Source organism: Aquarana catesbeiana, linkage group LG04 (genome assembly GCF_042186555.1).
Source record: "Aquarana catesbeiana isolate 2022-GZ linkage group LG04, ASM4218655v1, whole genome shotgun sequence".
Lineage (NCBI taxonomy): Eukaryota > Metazoa > Chordata > Amphibia > Anura > Ranidae > Aquarana > Aquarana catesbeiana.
In genome coordinates this window covers 281,683,168-281,700,971 of record NC_133327.1, presented here as the reverse complement: position 1 = coordinate 281,700,971, position 17,804 = coordinate 281,683,168, and the positions used below count along the sequence as shown (strand labels likewise).

The window sequence follows — 17,804 nt, the reverse complement described above, 5'->3', positions numbered from 1 at the left end:
TTGTTGCCAGCGGTTTGGACATTAATGGCTGTGCGTTGAGTTATTTTGAGGGGACAGCAAATTTACACTGTTATACAAGCTGTACACTCACTACTTTACTTTGTAGCAAAGTGTCATTTCTTCAGTGTTGTCATATGAAAAGATATAATAAAATATTTACAAAAATGTGAGGGGTGTAATCACTTTTGTGAGATACTGTGTATATATATATATATATATATATATATATTAGAAGGCTAGCCTGAATTTGTAGGAGGAGTCTGAGGGCTATATAGCCCTCCTCCTCCTCTATTAGATCCTTTGGCGGCTCGTTTCTGGGTTACACCGACACACGTCACTTCTGGGTCCTTGCTGAGCAACGGTCAGCTGCAACAGTGGTGGTGGTTCCTCTCTTGGTGCTCACGCTGGGCAGCACTGGGGAGACTGCCCGCCCACCCACTTCTTATCACCCCAGGGTATATCCAGCATCATGGGGGGCGCCTGCCTGCTTCTCCCAGTGTTTACACCGGGGGGGATGATCGGCCGCCCACCTGCTCCTCTCTCCCTGTGCTGTTCCAGCTTCACCAGGGGGCCATCCGCCTGCTTCTCCCCATGCTCACCCTGGGGGGGATGATCGGCTGCCCGCTAACTCCTCTCTCCCTGTGCTGATCCGGCTTCACAAGGGGGCCATCCGCCCACTTCTCCCAGTGCTCATGGGGGGGAAGTGGCCGCCCGCTCACTTACCTCTCTCAGTGCACTAATACATTTGCCGTTGAATCCATCCCGTAGGTATGTACTATTGGTATTGGGATCTGATGCATTTGCAGCTGATGGCCATAGAAGTGTCCTCATACAGGTTTGATTCTCGCTATCAAGCTTTTAATAAGTTTCCTGGGGCAACTGTCTCTTAGCACTTCCCATGCTTGTACCAGGCTGCTAATTGCAGCTCTTGAACACATATCCTCAGGTTTTGGTAGCTACCATGATCATCCAGGGGGGAGGGGGTGCTGACCAGCAGGTTCATTGGTCAGCACCTTGTGAGGTCTGTTTGTGGTATGTCTTCCTGCAAGCTGAAGGGGGTCACTGAGGGCAGTACTAGGAAGGGGGCTGGTTGGTGGGTTTAGCTCCACTGCCGTGGTCGATTCACGTTTCCTTGCCCGTGTTCTTGTCATAGTGTGTTCGGTCACAGCATGTTCTGTTACAGCGGTTCTGTCTGCAGGTCTGCCATAACAGGTTGTCACAACAGTTAGCGGTTCTGTCACGGCGGTTCCGCCTTAGCAGGTTCTGTCACAGCGTTTTTTCAGTCATAGCATTTTGGTCAAAGCATTTTCAGTCATAGAGGTTCTGTCAGTTTTTTCAGTCATGGCGTTTCAGTCATAGCGGTTCTGTCACAGTATTTTTCAGTCTCAGCAGGTGCTGTCGTGTGTTCAGTCATAGCATTCCTGTCATAGCGTGTTCTGTCTTAGTGGGGCTGTCGTAACATGTTACAGTCATAGCGGGTGCTGTCACAACGTGTTCAGTCATAGCATTCCAGTCGTAGCGTGTTCTGTCATAACAGGTGCTGTCCTAGCGTGGTCGGTCCCAGCGTGTTCAGTCGTAGTGTTACTGTACAGCGTGTTCTGTCGGTGGAGGGCTGTCATAACGTATCACAGTCAGCGGAAACTGTTGCAACAGGTCCTGTCATAAGGTGTTCAGTCATAGTGTTCCAGTCACAGCGTGTTCGGTCATAGCCGGTGCAGTTGCAGTGTGTTCCAGCCGCAGCGTGTTCCTGCCGCAGCATGTTCCAGCCGCAGTGTGTTCCAGCCGCAGCGGGGTCCAGTCACAGCGGGGTCTGCCACAGTGGTTCTGTCATAGCATGTTCTGTCATAGCGGATCGGTCACAACGGTTCTTGTCTGCATGGTTTGTAGTCCTGTCATAGCATTTCTGTCATAGCATTTCTGTCACGGCATTTTTGTCGTAGATTGTCGGTGCCATATAGCCACGGCATACACTAATAGCCGTTTCATCTTTGTTTGTTTCCATGTCATCGTACCTTTTCATTCAGGGTTCTTCGTACACCAGGGTTTCGTTAGCAGTGCTCACATATCAGGACCTGTCATGTCTACAGATCCATATGGGCTGAGGTTTTTTTTTTAAATGATTGTGGACCACAATCTTCTTGCCCATATAACATATGTCATACGATGCACGTTCATTTCATTACACTTGTACGACTACCCACCACGGTCTGTGGGTACACTAGCCCTGAAAGTTTCAGTTTGCTACCAGTCTCTGTTCTTCTGTCGTAGCATTTCGTTTGTAGCATTCCTGTCGTAGCATTTCATTCATAGCATTTCTGTTAGCTAGTGCTCACATACAGGATCTGTCATGTCTATGGATCCATATGGGCTGAGGTTGACTTTTAATTGATTGTCGTCCCACAATCTTCTTGCCCCTATACCATACGTCATACATGCACATTACACCTTTATTACTACCCACCATGGTCTGTGGGTACCTCAGCCCTGAGTGTTCGTTTTTAATTACCTGTCTTGGCACTGCAGGTTGCTCAGGCTCGCTCACTGCATACACTAGGGTGGTGTCATCATTAGGTTCACATTCACGCGCTGTTTGTCTTGTCATTTCTGCACCTACATTATCATTCTTGTCAGGTACGTAAGGGGGTGTTGTTTCATGGGTTTGTTGTCTGTTCTCATTTCTATAGTTTGTGTTTCCTTAGATCAAGGCATGTCATGCATTTTGGAAGCGACAAATTTGCATTCATCTCTCCAATGCCGCATGGGGGTTCAGTGCATGGTAGCACCCCATCATTAAGGGGTGGGACCATACCAAACTCATAACTGAGTTATATTACTGGTGTACCCCTTTCCCCGCCTCAGCTGGGGGGGCAGTACTTGTCATGAACCTTGGAATACTGAAGTGCTCCTTTGATTCTATTACACAGTGGGGGGGTCTTCTGTCCTGTCTTAAGGCTAACCCCCTCCAGACAGCTCTGTGGTCTGGAAGGAATGCATTGTTCTGTGTTTGGCCATTTGTTTATGTACTTTAATTACCCCCTGGGGCTTCTCTGTGTCATTACACATATCAGTCCTCCTATTCAAGCTATCGGACCAATCCCTGCTGACCCTGTTTCAAGTCCTCATTTGCATGGCTAAGAGGACCTAATTGAGGACTAGAGGGTACTTTACAATTGACCAATAGGAAAGTGGTTGTTGAGGGCGGGGTGTTCAAACTGCTGTGTATAAAAGTGTGTTCTGTGCATCCAATAAAAGTGAGATCCCTGATTGAACTTACATACAGCCTGCCTGGTGTTTGTTCTGAGCTATCACAACTGTATTCGATCGGCACATAGCTGTAGTTCGAATCCCGGAGCATTGGATGACCAAACCATCAGATGTTGTGATCTGCAATCTGATTCTATAGCTGCAGAGGAGTGTCGGGAGAGTGGAATCAAGCGAGCAAGGGCTCGTTACAATACTTTTTAGGTTGTTATTCCCAACTCCGTCCCAACCTTTTCTATCCACCAGCACAGAACATGTTTCTATGCATGATTCTTTAACCCAGATTCATGCGGTACTTAATGTGCTCTTAACATCCATGCTACAGTGTTAGACAGGATGGAGGGTTTCATAGCCCGCTCGGCTAGATCGGTGGTGTCAGCTGCGACCCCGGCTCCTGCTCTTCTCATTGTGCCGGTAGGTGATGTTGGAATTTCTTCACAGTGGCATGTGGAACTTGGGGCAAGCCAGGTCACAGGTGATCAATCTGGCCAATGGTTCTTTATCCAGAGTATTGCATGGGCTTCTACCAAGGGTGGGAAGGTTTCATAGGTTCATGTCTCTGGCTTTCGCTGCATATTGCCTCTGCAGTTTGGCCTCATCTTCCAACACTATCAAGTATCTATCAGGTGACCAGCATTTCAGGCCCCTACAAACTCCTGTCAATCTGTCCATTTTTGCAGCTCACCCTCTCTAAGCCAGGTTAAGGGGTATTCAGAGTAGTCAGGGATGTTCTATTTGGCATGGCTACCAGTTACTGGCTAGGTTTTCGTGGTGTGTCAGACTTCCTGTCTCCTACCCTTGGTGCAGTTACCATTTAGTGCTCTAGGCAGTTCCCTTTTACTACGCTTACAATTTCCCCATAATCAGAATAGATGGACAAGCCAGGGGTTGGTGGTTATATTACTGTATCACAGTAACAGTGTGGTATGTCCTTCTCTGCAACATTCCTCTGGTCAGCTTTCTCCCTTTCCCTGTGCATCCTCTCACTACAAACAGTTCATTCTCATGTCCAGGTTTACTTTCCAAATCAGGCTCAAATCCTAAATCCTTTTCTAGATATTCATCAAGATCGGAAGCGGCTTTCTTAGGTCCCTAACAGGGGTCTCTTCTTTTATCATCAGGTACATGGGGCGCTGGAGATCCTCCTGTTTAGCAGTTACATATGCAACCCCCTTTTCCATAGTCATCCAGGCATTCCCTATTTTCTGGACTGATGCTTGTTGCCGGCCCTTCATTGAAGCTTTCACATCACACCTATTTCGGGTCTCTTTTTGCCCTCTTTTAGGCATACTGACCAGCTAGGCCAAGGCATACCTCAGGTCTTGGTAGTTAGAATTATCGCATTTCCAAGTGAAGACTCTGACTACAAGTTAGAAGGCTGGCCGCAGGCTAGCCTGAATTTGTAGGAGGAGTTTGAGGGCTGTATGTCTCTCCTCCTCCTCTATTAGATCCTTTGGCGGCTCGTTTCTGGGTTCCCATCCACCCATTCCCCCATATTTTTTATAATTTCATTTACATTTCATACATATTCATTCAGGGTATGCTGTCTTTTAGGTATACTGACCAGCTAGGCCAAGGCACACCTCAGGTCTTGGTAGTTAGGATTAGGGATGAGCTTCGAGTTTGAGTTGAACTCATGTTCGCCTCGAACATCGGCTGTTCGCAAGTTCGCTGAACAGCGAACAATTTGGGGTGTTCGCGGCAAATTCGAATGCCGTGGAGCACCCTTTAAAAGTCTGTGGGAGAAATCAAAAGTGCTAATTTTAAAGGCTTATATTCATGGTATTGTCATAAAAAGTGTTTGGGGACCTGGGTCCTGCCCCAGGGGACATGGATCAATGCAAAAAAAAGTTTTAAAACCGGGCGTTTTTTCGGGAAGAGTGATTTTAATAATGCTTAAAGTGAAACAATAAAAGTGTAATATCCCTTTAAATTTCGTACCTAGGGGGTGTTTATAGTATGCCTGTAAAGGGGCGCATGTTTCCCGTGTTTAGAACAGTCTGACAGCAAAATGACATTTCAAAGGAAAAAAGTCATTTAAAACTACTCGCGGCTATTAATGCATTGCCAGTCCGACAATACACATAGAAGTTCATTGATAAAAACGGCATGGGAATTCCCCACAGGGGAACCCTGAACCAAAATTTAAAAAAAATTGACGTGGGGGGTCTCCCTAAATTCCATACCAGGCCCTTCAGGTCTGATATGGATATTAAGCCCGGCCAAAATTTAAAAAAAAAATGGCATGGGGTCCGCCTCAAAATCTATACCAGACCCTTCAGGTCTGGTATGGATTTTAAGGGGAATCCCGCGCCAAAATAAAAAAAACGGCATTAGGTCCCCCCAAAAATCCATGCCAGACCCTTATCCGAGCACGCAACCTGGCAGGCTGCAGGAAAAGAGGGGGGGACGAGAGAGCGCCCCCCTCCTGAACCATACCAGGCCACATGCCCTCAACATTGGGAGGGTGCTTTGGGGTAGCCCCCCCAAAACACCTTGTCCCCATGTTGATGAGGACAAGGGCCTCATCCCCACAACCCTGGCCAGTGGTTGTGGGGGTCTGCGGGCGGGGGGCTTATCGGAATCTGGAAGCCCTCTTTAACAAGGGGGACCCCCAGATCCCAGCCCTCCCCCCTGTGTGAAATGGTAAGGGGGTACAAAAGTACCCCTAATATTTCACAAAAAAACTGTCAAAAATGTTAAAAATGACAAGAGACAGTTTTTGACAATTCCTTTATTTAAATGCTTCTTCTTTCTTCTTTCTTCTATCTTCTATCTTGCTTCGGTTTCTTCCTCCATCCTCTTCTTCTTCTGGTTCTTCTGGTTCTACCTCCGGTGTTCTCATCCGGCATCTCCTCCACGGCGTCGGCATCTTCTTCCCCTCTTCTCCTCGGGCCGCTCCGCATCCATGATGGCATGGATGGAGGCTCCCGCTCTTCTCTTCATCTTCTTCTCTTCATCTTCTTTTCAGGAGGCTCCCGCTGTGTGACGCTTCTCCTCTTCTGATGGTTCTTAAATAACAGGGGGTGGGGCCACCCAGTGACCCCGCCCCCCTCTGATGCACGGTGACTTGACGGGACTTCCCTGTGGCATTCCCCGCCCCATTACACTTTTATTGTTTCACTTTAAACATTATTAAAATCACTGCTCCCGAAAAAACGGACGTTTTTAAAACTTTTTTTTGCATTGATCCATGTCCCCTAGACTTTAACGGTGTTCGCGTGTTCGAACAAATTTTTTGCCTGTTCGCATGTTCTGGTGCGAACCGAACAGGGGGGTGTTCGGCTCATCCCTGGTTAGGATTATCGCATTTCCAAGTGAAGACTCTGAATACAAATATATATATATATATATACACACACACACACACATACAGTTTCTCACAAATGTGAGTAATTGGGCCCAATTAGTCATTTTCCCTCCCCAGTGTCATGTGACTTGTTAGCGTTACAAGGTCTCAGGTGTGAATGGGGAACAGGTGTGTTAAATTTGGTATTTTTACTCTCACTCTCTCATACTGGCCACTGGAAGTTCAACATGGCACCTCATGGCAAAGAACTCTCTGAGGATCTGAAAAAAAGAATTGTTGCTCTACAAAAAGGTGGCCTAGGCTATAAGAAAATTGCCAAGACCCTGAAACTGAGCTGCAGCATGGTGGCCAAGACCATACAGCGGTTTAACAGGACAGGTTCCACTCAGAACAGGCCTCTCCATGGTCGACCAAAGAAGTTGAGTGCATGTGCTCAGGGTCATATCCAGAGGTTGTCTTTGGGAATAGACGTATGAGTGCTGCCAGCATTGCTGCAGAGGTTGAAGGGGTGGGGGGTCAGCCTGTCAGTGCTCAGAATCTATGCTGCACACTGCAATAAATTGGTCTGCATGTCTGTCATCCCAGAAGGAAGTCTCTTCTAAATGATGCACAAGAAAGCCTGCAAACAGTTTGTTGAAAACAAGCAGACTAAGGACATGGATTACTGGAACCATGTCCTGTAGTTTGATGGGACCAAGATAAATATATTTGGTTCAGATGGTGTCAAGCGTGTGTGGCGGCAACCAGGTGAGGAGTACAAAGACATGTGTGTCTTGCCTACAGTCAAGCATGGTGGTGGGAGTGTCATGGTCTGGGGCTGCATGAGTGCTTCCAGCACTTGGGAGCTACAGTTCATTGAGGGAACCATGAATGCCAACATGTACTGTGACATACTATAGCAGAGCATGATCCTCTCCCTGTGGAGACTGGGCCGCAGGGCAGTATTCCAACATGATAAGGACCCCAAACACACCTCCAAGACAACCACTGCCTTGCTAAAGAAGCTGAGGGTAAAGGTGAAGGACTGGCCAAGCATGTCTTCAGCCCTAAACACTATTGAGCATCTGTGGGGCATCCTCAGAAAGTGGAGGAGCGCAAGGTTTCTAACATCCACCAGCTTCGTGATGTCGTCATGGAGGGGTGGAAGAGGTATCCAGTGGCAACTGTGAAGCTCTAGTGAACTCTATGCCCAAGAAGGTTAAAGCAGTGCAGGAAAATAATGGTGGCCACACAAAATATTGACACTTTGGGCCCAATTTGGACATTTTCACTTAGGGGTGTACTCACTTTTGTTGCCAGCGGTTTAGACTTTAATGGCTGTGTGTTGAGTTATTTTGAGGTGACTGCAAATTTACACTTTTATACAAGTGCACTACTTTACATTGTAGCAAAGTGTAATTTCTTCAGTGTTGTCACATGAAAAGATATAATAAAATATTTACAAAAATGTGAGGGTGTACTCACTTTTGTGAGATACTGTATATGTGCAAAGTCTGTAAAAAAAAAAAACATCCCCAATTTTCCTATCACTTTAGCACTTTCTCTTTAAGAATGCCCTTGCATCATTCAGTGTAAATCCCTAATAATTCTCATCATGCTGATAATTCAGTCCAATGAAGGGAACAATGCAACCCCTGCAAAAATGCCCAGTAGATGCTGTTAAGATGCAGAGTAATGTGTAGAAACCATGGACTCTGTGGAGTACAGTATAAGGAATTACAAGATCAAATACCTTGTCAAGTTATGGTGAAGGATTTGTTGCTCTCCATGCTGTCTTCCAAAGAAAACATGGCTTCTATACCTTGCATTTATGTTGCCTAACAAAAATAACGCAGCATGCATGTGTCAGTGTATTGTGATGTAAATTTATATGAATGTCATCTCTATACACTAAAGCAAAGGACCTGCTTTGTAGCACAGTGCAATGCATGGTAACACTCTTATGTACACTGTGTTGCCAACACATAGTCAGGTCCTGTTTTAGGTGCATTGCCAGCCCATTCAAAATAAATGGACTGCTTTAATGCAACCCATGTTGGTTTGCATGTGGTAGCGCAACACAGCGCAAGGGGTGAAGAAAGCCCTAGAGTGTATGTCTGCTTTAAATCAACCCCCTTTTTTGCATTCCAAATGGAAGTGATGATGATGTATTAATACTTTATGCTGTAATATTGCATTGCTCTAGTGTTTGTAGAATATATGCGCAGGACTGACAATAATTTAAACTTTTAAGTACAGCATCAGGCCATTTTGACCAGTGTCATAAAATTACTTTTTAATTGTCTCATTCAAGCACCTTTTTTTTTTACCTATCTGTGATTCTCAAGACTGCAAATGTTACTTATTTTGTGTTCTTAGTTTAAATAAATGAATTTTATAATTAAGAAAACGAGTACAGCCCTGATTCCATATAATATTTTACACATTATACCACTGTCTGCCTATGAATTTGTTTGTGTCGTAAAACATTTTGAGCAAAATATTAATGTTCACTTACTGTGCTTTTGCTGCAGCTATTATGTGCCCAAATCTGGACTCCCAGCTCTTGGAACATGTCATCTGGCGGCTGGTTTCAGGTTCATTAAATGAATATGGATCTCAAGTCTTGCTGAGTTGCAGTCCTGGTTATTATCTTAGTGGATTGAGACTTCTACAATGTAGAGCTAATGAAACGTGGAGTGGAGGCAATACCAAACCAAGCTGTATGGGTATGAATCAAATGCGTAAAAATTCAAGTCCTTAATTTAAATGTATTCTATCCACTGTATTATCATTATTATTGAGCGTATAATATTTCCAAATGACCAACAGTAAGGTACCCTAAGCTATTCAGGTATTAAAACTGTATTTATGTGTCTTTTTAAGCTTCTTACACACGTTTACACATGTTCATTAAAATGTTTGTATCCTTATCAAAAGATATTCATCTTGAACTGTGCTTTCAAGAGTGCTTTTGGAATAAATAAAAGGGAAATTAACATGAAAATGTATATCATGGTATGTAAATATGTCATGCATTGCTTATCCTGATGTTACACGAGATTTTTTGAATGGGATAAACATTCCTGTCTGCTAGATGGTAATGATGCATTGTAAATTTAAAGAATTTAGGATAATTAAACCATAACCTTATGAGCCCTGTGTAGATACTAATATGTAAACAGTAGATTTGTAAATGTTTTTGAGGATTCTTTCAGTTAACTATGAATATTCTGTGAATATTTACTGTGAATAATTAGCTGAATATGAAGTTCTGCATATAATATTTTATTTTTATTTTTTTTAAGCAGTTGACACTGACCGCTTGTGATGTTAAATTAGCTTAAAAAGTAACGCTGAAAGTTTTGCTTCATTCAGCTTAAATTATGTGTGTATGCAAGAAAAAAAATATAAATAAATATGTTAAGCAGCATTCCATTCATTGAATGCATGCATAGTATTCTATAAAACAACAAACATTCTGTGAGACATACTTCAAAGGAAACTTTGCTTGCTTTTGAGCACTTTATTTTTATTTTTTTTATGCCTATAAACTGCTATTTCATATTTTTATTATTTATTCAAAAGGCATTTACAATTAAACATTATATAATTATGCATCACACTTCAGCGTATGCAGTGTATACTGGATTGTTCAATAGAAAAGCCCAGCACAAGCCGTGCACCTTTTGAAGACAGCATCATCTCTAATCCGTAAAGAGAAAAGAGGTGTTTCCCCCAGCTAAGTAAATCAGTGGAGTCATTAAACTGTGTGTTTGTAATCTGAGATGCCACATTTCAGGTCTTTACAGCACATCAGTAAACCAGCTATCTGAAATCCTGGATCAGCAGATCAACAATCAACACCTACTTTCTGGAAGTGTTAAATGGGAGACATTTATATGTGGAGTAAAAAACTTTGCATTGTTAATTATGAATATAATACATTAAAATGATATATTCAAACATTATATTTAACCCTTTTATATATTCTTTAATGTGTTTTAACTAATTCAAAGTTTTGTCTGGAATACTGTTTATATTGCTGGTTTTGGTTGCTAGTTGTCCTTATCCTGTTGAGCCTTTTAAATGTTGTTCATAGTATACATACTTTTTTTTCATATATATCTACAGTTATCTCATGTGGGGATTTACCTATTCCACCAAATGGTAACAGGATTGGAACTCTGAATGTTTATGGTGCAACAACAATATTTACGTGTAATTCTGGATACACACTTGTTGGGTCCCATGTAAGAGAGTGCCTGGCTAATGGTTTGTGGAGCGGCACTGAAACTCAATGCCTAGGTAAATAAAGTCTTAATTTTTTAAATAGTTAATAAGTAAATAATAATAAATCAAAGTAACATTATTACTGTATGTAACTGAACAATATGGCAGAGTAACAGATTTTGAAGAGCTGTCACTATTTTATAATGAAAGAAGACAGAATTTGAAAATGATTCTGGAAAGGCAAGTCTGCTGGTGAGTCAAGCCATCAAGATCATTGCATTAAATAAGAACATTATTTATTGTTTTAAAATTAATATTTTCATCTTTTTTATTACTTAAGAAGAATAAGAATGGATACCCGGTATTCCATCTAAGATACAAAATGCACAGTTTTTGTCATTGTTGTTTGTGCTAACTGATATTCTGCTTTGTGATCAGAAGAATCTGATTGCTATGGACAGCAAGGCCCTTTTTATTTCAATAACATTATGTTTTAGGTCAATTGTCAAAAGAAAATAAAGCAACTGATAAATAAACCTTGGAAATATATGTAAGGCAATACAAATTATTTAATTGCAAAAAATCATAACTAGACATACAAAACTAGAAATCCATTCAGACCATTAATAATTAGACCATTCCTAATAACAAATACATATATATTAAATAAATACTGGCATGTATAAAAGCTCTATTTATGGCATTATTCAAGAGCTTTGTGGATGTATTTGGCAACAGCTTTCCTACCTTAGAAGTAGGGATATTTCAAACAACTGACAAACCAGGCAGTGGAGGAGTGAAGGAAAGTTCATTACAGTATGTGCCACCAGGGAGAGGGGAGAAAAAGGTAAACCTGTTGCATTACTCTGCATGGGCAAAGCACAAATTCACTTTAAGGATTAGGCTGTTACTATAAAAAAGGAAAGTATAAAGGACATTTTTTATACCTTGATGCAATTCACTTATTGATTGATTTTATTTCCAAATTCCTGGGGCTTTAACTGATACCTTTATGGAAATCAGTTCTATGCACTGCATTTCATTCTTCACAAACAGCTGAACTCAGCCAGAGATCACACAGGTGTCAGTTTCTATAGGAGATACTTTTGTGAAGCTTATTCCAAACAACATAGAAACGTTCTTATAAGTGTTTACTGTTCTGGGGCATCAAAACACTATAATTTAGCTGCCTAGTTTTCTTTTGAGGCCTGACAAGAAGTGCACTTTCAACAATAAGTCATGAAAAGCATAGAAGAAATTACTGCTATGTAAACAGTAACAAAAAAGTACAGTATCTTAAACATTTTTCATTACATTGTGAGTAAAATAAGGTCTGATTTTACTTGACCATTTGATTTTTTATGTCAATCAGGAAGTCACATACAGGCATGGGTAAAAATACCCAATAAAGAAGGCTGTACTTATTTTGCAGTACATACATTTTGTTACATACTTACAATAAAAAAAAATGAATATATACTTGCACTTTCACAAAAAAATAATTTTGTTTGTACATGTCCCAATAGCCACTGAATACCAAAAATGCCAATATGCTGGGCTACCTTTCCTAAAGTGGTGTCTTGTTTCCAGCAATACTATCTGCAATAGTCTCAGTAATCTCAGTGTGGGGAGGTTCTGCTGTCTCCAAGCAGCATTCTCTATTGATGGGCAGGAAAGATGGTAAACACAAAGCCAAATCATGCTGCTGGAAACAAGATTCATCTTCAGTAAAGGGCAACCCATTATACTGCCATTTTTCAGAGGTTAAAAGAAAACATACACATTATAATGTTTACTAAAAATGTTGTTTTGCATTATGCTCTGTTTTCTTTATTAGCCAGTCACTTTGGAATTATTTTTAAAAAGTTTCTTTTTGTTTATTGGAGGGTTCAGTTCTGCTTTAAATTAGCACCTACTGGGTATAGTGCCACCTATTAGCTACAACTAAAAAAAAAAGAAAGATATCCCAAGGGTGGCCAAAATCCCCCACACTATAAAACAAGTTTAGTTATCAGCCTATTGTCTTATGCCCCGTACACATGATCAGAAATGCCTCCAGCAAAACTCCGAGAGCTTTTAGCCGAAAAATGCGACCGTGTGTATGCTCCATCTGACTTTTGCTGGCAGAATTCCAGCCAGCAAAAGATTGAGAGCAGGTTCTCTATTTTTCCGTCAGAAAAAGTTCCTATCCGAAAATGCAATCATCTGTATGCAATTCTGATGCGCAAAAAATCACGCATGCTCAGAATCAAGTACGAGACAGAAGCACTCGGTCTGGTAAAACTAGCGTTCATAATGGAGATAGCACATTCATCCTGCTGCAAATTATTGGATCTTTTAATGCAGCCCATTTTTTTGTTCTTTATAATGCTAGAATAATGAAGTTGTTTTGCTGCTGATTTTCACGGAGTTATGACAAACTGCTTTCTTTATTATTTCTCGTGATCTCCTGAATAATTTTTTTTTGTTTTTAAAGCCAAATATCCATAATAATGTTTAGAATTATTTTTTATAGTTATCTTTTTATTTTAATCAAGATCTCCTTTTTTTTAGATTGTTTTTAAATTAGTTTCTAGTGATCTCCATATTTTTTTTTTTTTGGTGTGTCAAGTTTCCACAACAACATTATTTATGAAGCTCAAGGAGGATGGTTTGTGTTGGTGTCCCTTGTTAATTTGACATTGTATTTTTGAAATGTACCTGCCTACTCACAAACTGTCCTTTTTGAAGAAAACCGCATAGGCAAGTATTTTCATGTAAAAAAATCTCCATTTATTTTGACTCATAATAACAAAATAAAGAGGAAGGCAACGCTGGAGAAACTGCTTGAATTTGCAAAGCCTTTGGCCCCCAGGGCACACATCAACTCTTTGTAAATTAAAATTGGTAGCCTGAGAAGTCCATAATTAAGGGAGCACAATCTGGTCCAGGACTCCCAGAGATCAGGAACAGCAGCAGATGAGATATATGTCCCCAGGCTATGGTACTACAACAGGCTGCGTCTTCTGTCAGACTAGACTGAACCCAGGCCATCACTTTCTTGTCTTCCCTGCAGCCTTCCCTGCAGTCATCCTTGTAGGCTGTGGCCCTGGAGCTGGACTTGTGGCAGGAGGAGGAGGATGGGCGAGCGCACATAAGTGCATGTTCTCACTAATTTGGCCCCCCAATTTAGATTCTCACACATGAAGCGTTGGCCCTCCTCCATTTGCTGCAATTTGGCAGCTACATAGCAGCCATAGGCCTCTTCAGCGTCAGGGGGTGTTTTCAGGGCCACATTAGCCTCCTTAATGAGGCCCAGTGCTGCCTCCTCCACGTTACTCCCCTTCCTGGCCTTTTTTGTTGTAAGGTCGGAGGGGAGGCACCTGGGATTGGGTGAGGCTAGAGGGCCCCACCACCTCCTGGCTGACACTTACCCCCACCTCCTCCTGGTTGACACTTACCCCAGCCTCCTACTGTGTGCCACATTCCAGAGCCTCATCCTGGCTGAGGTCTTCCTGTGTATGAAAAAGGGACATAGTTTTTAGTTCATCAATCACACACAATTTTCAGCTCATGACTATTGCAAATTGAATGTTAACAAATAGAAAAGACTGTCATTCTGAGCCCAGCATTTTTCATTCTTGTCACAATCATTTTTGGCCCCTAATGTCTATTGATATGTAAAACACTTTTTGTTAAATCATTTGTTATCAATAATAACATCTAGTTAACAACAATAATTTTCGGACAACAAATATGTTACAAAATACTATACCTGGCTCCAGCTGGGCTCCTCAACTTCTTCCAGGATGGAAGGCCCAGGTTGGTCCTCAGAAGCCTCAGCTGGGGTTGAGGGAAGGGTTGAGGGAAGGCTGGATGGAAGTGTAGAAAGTGATTCCCTGGCTTCCATCTGGTCTTCCAGAAACCGCATCCTGTTGTAGTACCACAGACTGGGTAAATACACATCCTCTGCTGCTGCTCCTGATCTCATGGAAGCCTGGACCTTATTAAGCTCCTTCCTATACGCGCTTCTCAAGCTACCAATTTTCTTCTCCACAAACTCGATGTCTGCGTTGGAGACCTGCGTCTTCACAAATTGCACCAGTTTCTCCAGCGATGCCTTCCTAGCTGGTTTATTTCGACATAAGGGGTTTTTAACCTCCCACAAATTTCTCATATTCCTGTATTTGTCTATGAACTGGCCCATGAATTCAGGGTCTTTGAATTGTTTCATATTTGCAGCAAGACAAAACACAAGACAAAAATATTAATATCAGGCTAAACACTCCTAATCTTAGCCCAATACAGGCCTCAATCTAGAATCAGTATAGGCCACTGATGTCCCAGGTTAAAGTGTTATCTTCATTATAACAGTCAGCGCTTCCAGTCCTCCTTCCTCCACACACAGAACGTAGGTATGACACACGCGTGTTAGCTTTATATTCACTGTGCATGCGTGAAACTCCACCCGCGTCGCCTAGTGCACTAGGAGAACCTAGGAGACAGCTAAAAGAAAAACAAGCAGTAAATCAAATTCAAGATTTTATCATATCAATTTTTTTGTTTATTCTAAATGAGTTTGGGAGCCAAAAAAGCCTCTAGCACTCTTCCTCAATTTAAGGACACAAATACACAAATAACATTTGGACACATTTTAGGGGGTGTTTAGGGAAAAGCACTACAATGAAGCTGACAAAATACATTGTTAAGTGACTAGGCTAGGTGTATATGGGCCCAAGATAGCATGCTGGGGAGGTTAGTGAAGGCAAATATGCATGTAGGCCAAAAAAGAGCATTAAAAGCTTCCAGCATGCATGAGGACAAAGATGACATTCACAGCATATTAAAATCATGGTAATTAGGGAAGATGAAATAAATAAAATACATTAGCATACATTAAATACATAGAATGTGATGTTAAGGGAGAAAACTTAATATAGTCCTTCTGCAGGATCTGTATGATGGCAGAACAGGTCTCTGGAATAATGATCCCCAGAGCCTAGGGGGAGATGCCTGTAGAGAACTTGAGGTCCTGTAGACTTCTCCCCGTCATAACGTAAGTACCGCAATGTGGCGACTAGCCTCTGCTCCGGAGTGATGGCTTGCCACATGCAGGTATCCTGCTTCATAATATAAGGGGACAGCAAAGCCAACAGACGGTGAAAAATGGGTCCATCATCCTGAGAAAATTCCTGAAATCATCAGGATTATTCTCCTGAATCTCCCGCAGCAAAGGCACATGAGAGAATTGGTCAAGCTGGAGTAACCAATTCTTGGTCCATGAACTCCTCCCCACCCTAACATGGACTGGGTTTGGGTCAAAGCAAGAACCCAAACACCAAGCCCCCACGTCGCATGAACTCTACGATGAGCACATACCCGCAACATTGCTTCAAAATGGTCGGCTGGTCAGAACGAACTAACAGAACGCACGGAAGAACAGCAAGGCCTGTGAAGAGCGAGCTGAAAATCAGAAACAAGCGGACAAGAACTCACTGAAAAACAGATACGAACTGACTACACACACTGAAAACCAGATACAAACCCACAAGCACAAACTGAACAGCAGTAATGGACTGAAAAGCACGAAAGCTGAAAAACACGAATTGTCTCTCACCAAACTTCTACTAACACGATATTAGCAGAAGGAGCCCAAAGGGTGGCACACTGGCTATTGAACTTCCTTTTTCTAGTCCCATCATTCGTGTTGTATGTCAGCGCGTTCTTGATGGTTGGAATTTGGTGTGACCGTGTGTATGCAAGGCAAGCTTGAGCAGAATCCCGTCATACCTTTTTCCCACCAAAATTACGATCGTGTGTACGCAGCATTAGAGTTTGCACATAAAGTGTTTACTCCTGGGGATGTACAGTATATGACTGCATACCTCACATCTTTTTGAGATGGGAACGAAGGACACCTATTAGCAAATGTATGAGAGATTAGGTAAACTCACAAGTGCTTTTTTTATCACTACTGTTTTTTTTTATCACTACTATTCCTTTATATCGGCTTTTGAAACTTACAGATATAGTAATTTAGAAATCGGATGAAAGGTTTAGCACTGGGAAACACTTTTTTGAAAGATAAAAAGTTCAACAACATACAACTATATACTGTAGATCAGACTAAAATGAGGTACACATGAGGAGGAAAGAGGGACAGTTGTGATTGGTATTCTTTCACAGTGGCCCTTAGTCAAGCAGCGCTCCAGCTTCAGCAGGTTGTGTCCTGGTCCTCCCTACAGACCCTCGTGATCCTGGCCTTGTAAGCAGTATGATCAGTGGAGGGTTTCTCTCCATTTTCTCCTCCCTTTCTTTACCCGGTGTCCGGTGTGTCATGTTTCTCCCATCTGGAGAGAAAACAATGTGGAGGTGAGGAGGCCATGCTTACTATACATGTCAGGATTTTTTGTCTGCTGTATCTATCCTTATGGGGCCCAGAAAAAAGCCCTTGGCTGCAGCCTGTGCGATAGACATTACCACATTGGAAAGCACTCCTTTAGCAAACTCACTTTCCAGGGTCCCTATAGGAACCCCTCCCTTTGGGATCTTTTTTGAAGCGCTGCCTGGAAGCTTCCAATGTGTAAGCAGTGACTGTGAGCACATTGCAGCAATGCATAGGCCCCAGCTTCAGCTTTGACCTAGGCCAGAAGCTGTATTGACCATCTTTACTAAGGGCACATTGTCCTATTGCCGCAAGAACAGGAAGGACCACTGGGAGAAGGTGGCAGTTCTTCTCTTGCAAGTGTACATGCTTAGAATGGAGCAAGCAAAGGAGGTCATGCAGACTAAAAGATACTGGGGCCAGTTGCTGTAAATCAAACACAAATTTGACAATGCTTTGGGGCTTTTTAGGTACCCAACTTGCCTACAACATGTATGAACTGTTAAAATCAAATTGCCTTGGGGGGCGCATGCGCAAAGCTCGACATGGCAGCTGTGCTTCTGTAGAGCACCACACTTCCCAGAGCATCGTGAGCTATTAGCTGGACCCGAGCCGGTATACTGACCCTGCCGCCTCACGATCTTCTCCCGGTTCACC

General features: G+C 42.4%; 1 protein-coding gene across 1 annotated transcript in view; it reads left to right on the top strand.

The window, feature by feature from the left end:
• CSMD1 (CUB and Sushi multiple domains 1) overlaps positions 1–17,804 on the top strand; it is a 3,274,537-nt gene that overhangs the window by 2,901,029 nt on the left and 355,704 nt on the right. The window contains exons 51-52 of the mRNA XM_073626646.1: positions 9,085–9,279; positions 10,685–10,858. Coding sequence (XP_073482747.1) covers positions 9,085–9,279; positions 10,685–10,858 — 369 coding nt within the window. The remainder of the gene's footprint in view (positions 1–9,084; positions 9,280–10,684; positions 10,859–17,804) is intronic.